Genomic DNA, 4,186 nt, shown 5'->3' with positions numbered 1-4,186 from the left:
AATTAGAGGATTTGATTCTTACGTGTTTGATTCTATGGTTAGCGTTAATATCTGCATGGATGTTTAGTATCTGAAACCAATAATAGAGTCCAGATCCTCTATCAGTTATCTCTGGTCCTTTTTGGATTTCTTTCATAATTTATATGTCGGATTGTTATTGGAATCTGATCAAAATTGATTACAATTTCTTTTAAATTTATCTTCCCACTTAAATTATAATTTTAAATCGAGTCAGACGGCTAGAGACCTAGAGACCGTTGGCGGCGGACGGGCTGCCCCTACATAGCACTTACCGCCAGCTGTCTATAACTGCTGACCGCCTGACATTGGCCAAGCACTGCAGTTTGGCTTTTGGAGCATTGGCTCTGTTGCTTCGCTCTGGGAAGGCTCGATGCAGCGGTGAGGGAGCTAGAGGCGAAAGAGGACGTTATCAGGCGACGATGAGATCCCCACTCCCACTCTTTCACAAGGCCACCTTTTCGACGCTTGTCCGAGCCCAACGCGACACTGCGATCACCTTCGACAACTACGCTGCCCTCCTCCGTCGATGCGCCTCCGAGAGGTCCCTCCAAGATGCCCACCGCATCCACTGCCACATGACCATGTCCGGCATCCCTCCACTCTCCCTCGGCAACAAGCTCATCGATGTCTACCTCAAATGCGGCGCCATTCACGACGCCCGCCAGGTGTTCGACGCAATTCCCAAGCCGCACATCGTTTCCTGGAACGCCATGCTCTCTTCTTACGTTCGCTCACAGAGAAGCCACGAGGCCCTGAGTCTGTACAAGAGGATGCTCGCGGAGGGCGTCGCGCCAGACGAGTTCACCTTCTCCACCGTTTACAAAGCCTTCACCGACCTTGACCTCGTGGCACTGGGCGCTGCGGCTCATGCCCACCTGATCGTATCTGGTGTGGATGCTACAAATCCCTTCGTCGGCAGCTCCTTGGTCGATATGTACGCCAAGTCCGGAAGATTGGCAGATGCTAGAATGGTGTACGATAGAGTACACAATAAAGATGTTATTTTGGCCACCGCTTTGGTTGTAGGCTATAGCCACAACGGGGAGCACGGCGACGCAATTAAGTTATTTCAGGAGATGATTAAAGAACGTATTTTTCCAAATGACTTCACATTTGCCAGTATTCTGATTGCATGTGGGAATATGGAAGACTTGAGGAAGGGCCTATACGTTCATGGTGTCATGGTGAAGATGGGATTCAAACTGGGTTGCTCTTCGCACACATCGCTTCTTACAATGTATTCGAGGTGCGGACTGATAGATGATGCACTGAAGGTGTTCCACACTGTCCCTAATCCAAATACCATAACTTGGACTTCAATAATTGGATGCTTGGTATGTAACCACAGGGAAGAGGTTGCTCTTTCAATGTTCGGTAACATGCTTTCTCAGTCATTTAGACCTAATGCATTCACTTTGTCAACAGCTTTGAGAGCATGCTCTGCCCTAGCACTATTTGAACAAGGGAAGCTTGTCCATGCCTTGGCTATTAAAGTTGGGTTTGACAGTAGTCAATTTGTATGTGCTGCATTGATCGATACATATGGGAAATGTGGGCAGATTGCAAAGGCTAGAATTATTTTTGATGATTTGCCAGAGCTAGATGTAGCATCATCAAACTGTATGATCAATGTATATGCACTAAATGGTCATGGAGTCGAAGCGCTTAGAATTTTTGAAATGATGAAAGTACAAGGTCTGAAGCCAAATGATGCTACATTTGTTGGAGTTCTTTCCTCTTGTAGTAATGCAGGGCTTCTTGATGAAGGACGTCAAGTATTTTCTTTCATCACTAACCATTACGATAAGGGACCATCTATTGACCACTATGGGTGCATGGTTGATCTCCTAGGACGCGCCGGAAAGCTAGAAGAGGCAGAAGGATTACTAACCAAGATTAAGAATCCAGACAAAGTTTTGTGGAGGTCCTTGTTAAGTGCATGCAAGATACATGGGAGACTAGATTTGGCAAAGAGAGTAGCAAGAAATATACTAGAGCTTGATGCAGGCGATAATGGAACCTACATTCTTATGTCAAACATATATGCATCATTGGGTCAATGGGAGGAAGTAATGAGAATGAAATCAACAATTAGAAGAATTAAAGTGAAGAAAGATCCAGCTATGAGTTGGATTGAGCTAGACAGAGAGTTCCATTCATTTATGGCAGGGGATATGGATCACCCAAAGGCAAAAGAGATCTATACAGAATTGGAGAAGTTGATTACAAGGACCAAGGAATTGGGATATGTTCCAAATACAAAGTATGTGTTGCAAGAAATGGATGAAGTGGAAAAGGAGAGATCATTGTATTGCCATAGTGAGAAGTTAGCTGTGGCTTTTGGGGTCATGAACAGCCATGGAAAGTGTCACAAACCCATTACTATCTTTAAGAACCTTAGGGTTTGCGGTGACTGTCATTCTTGGATAAAGTTGGTATCTATCGTAGTGGGTAAACAAATTATTGCTAGAGATTCCAAGAGATTCCATCACTTTAAGGATGGCTTATGTTCATGTAATGATTATTGGTGATAAAGATCACTTTGAGCTAGTGCAGATGGTTCAAGTTTTATCTAACTGATAAAGATCATTATGGATTGGATCGAGTATCTTCAAGCACTAGCAGCAGCTATCTCATTCTGTAAGCCGCTGCATTGTAAATGTGACTTGGAAGTTGAGTAAATTAAGGTAATCAGTTTTGGAATATATATCCTCCCAACCCAACGGATTTTTTTTCTTAAAATGTTAAATTAGAATATTTTCTGAATCAAATTCATCCAGACCAATATTTCTTTTTGGAGAATGTTTGAATTAATATTGAAATATGATTTGTTTTCTTTCTTGTAGAGAAAAACCATCCAAACCTCAGAAGGAACGGAGAGTGCAAACTATATGATGATCAATTTGGAGCATGGTACGGCTGCACGGCCATAGAAAGCATGTAATAAGTATTAAATGTAGATTTTTTTCCTTATATATATTGAAATAAAGAATACAAACATTCATGATACTTTAGTTAGCAAATATTTAAGTAGTAACTTGGAAGTGAAACTTACAGTTGCAGTAGTCGAGTTACAACTAGTGCTGGAAGACATCAATAGCTAGCAAAAGAAACGAGAGGAAGCCACCAGCTTAAGTACCAGCTTAAGTACCATGAACAAGGAAGTGAAACTTACAGTTGCAGTAGTCGAAATGCGGTGTGTCAGCATGCCTTCTCCTATGATTTGGTCACCTATAGTAATAGTTAGTAGTCACTCGTAATTTACCTCCTTCATATTAACCTAGGGACAAGTTGGCGGGGGTACTAGGGCGAACGAATCACTTTTTGCGACATGAACAAGGAAAATCATAAAGCTACCAGTAACGGCTACAAATGCAAGCCTCCATAGGCAACAGATTGAAGAAAAATACTTGGAAACCTTCTGCCCCTAAAGAGCGTCAGTGCTGTTTCTTGCATCCTCACCTCTAGTCTTCTGATCTGGATGCTTCATGTAAATGAAGATATTTTTTTTTAATACCAGATATCCATATTAATCAAGGAGGAGGCGGTCCAGCTTCACAATCCACTATATAAATTTAGAAAGTGCGATGATTTTTAACATGGCCTCGTTTCACCATAGATTAATCATTGCAGGTGTGATTATTGATATAGTGGAACGGTTCTTCTAAGACAGTCCTACACTTTGAAATTGGGTAAATCATGAAGGGATATTTGCTCTTACGCAACCGTCCTTTAGGAAAAATTAAGCATCCAACTAAGTATTATCATATCCGTTAGAAATTGATTCTAAAATTTATTATAGCAAACACCTATACATATACTATCTGTATACATATTAACTGATTTTGTCTGAAAGTCGATAAAATGAAAAGCTGAGGATATGGTGCTCTTGCTTATCGCCTGTAGATTCCATTCCGACCTGTAATACGGATTACGTCAGTGCCGAGCCAGGGAAGGGGTCCCTGGCGTTGGTCCTCCGACGCTCAAGTCAGTCACCAACGATGAATTAGAAGGCGGAGCAACAAGAATGAACAATAGCGAGAACAGTGTCTATCATTTATTGCATATCTCCGCTGATGCTTGGACCTCCCTTTATATAGAGCTCTTGTACCGCGCGTGCATGCTCCCCAATGTGAGCACGCTTCCCAAAGTTTTTCCTGAAAAG

General features: G+C 42.2%; 1 protein-coding gene across 2 annotated transcripts; it reads left to right on the top strand.

Annotated features, from left to right (window-relative positions):
• Positions 1–284: 284 nt before the first annotated feature.
• Positions 285–3,497, top strand: LOC122051098 (pentatricopeptide repeat-containing protein At5g65570-like). 2 transcript variants are annotated; one of them, XM_042612050.1, is made up of 4 exons: positions 285–2,708; positions 2,868–2,961; positions 3,079–3,217; positions 3,306–3,497. In XM_042612050.1, the coding sequence occupies exon 1, from the start codon at positions 441–443 to the stop codon at positions 2,550–2,552; it is 2,112 nt and encodes a 703-aa protein (XP_042467984.1). In that variant the 5' UTR covers positions 285–440; the 3' UTR covers positions 2,553–2,708; positions 2,868–2,961; positions 3,079–3,217; positions 3,306–3,497. The 2 variants fall into 2 exon arrangements, with proteins under 2 accessions (XP_042467984.1, XP_042467985.1); XM_042612051.1 differs by lacking the exons at positions 3,079–3,217; positions 3,306–3,497 and having other exon boundaries at positions 2,868–3,030.
• The last annotated feature ends 689 nt before the right edge of the window (positions 3,498–4,186 follow it).

Source organism: Zingiber officinale, chromosome 3A (genome assembly GCF_018446385.1).
Source record: "Zingiber officinale cultivar Zhangliang chromosome 3A, Zo_v1.1, whole genome shotgun sequence".
Lineage (NCBI taxonomy): Eukaryota > Viridiplantae > Streptophyta > Magnoliopsida > Zingiberales > Zingiberaceae > Zingiber > Zingiber officinale.
This window is presented reverse-complemented; position numbering and strand designations above follow the sequence as displayed.

Coding starts and splice junctions, on each gene's coding strand:
- LOC122051098 (XM_042612050.1), top strand. CDS start 441: ATGAGATCCCCACTCCCACTCTTTCACAAGGCCACCTTTTCGACGCTT.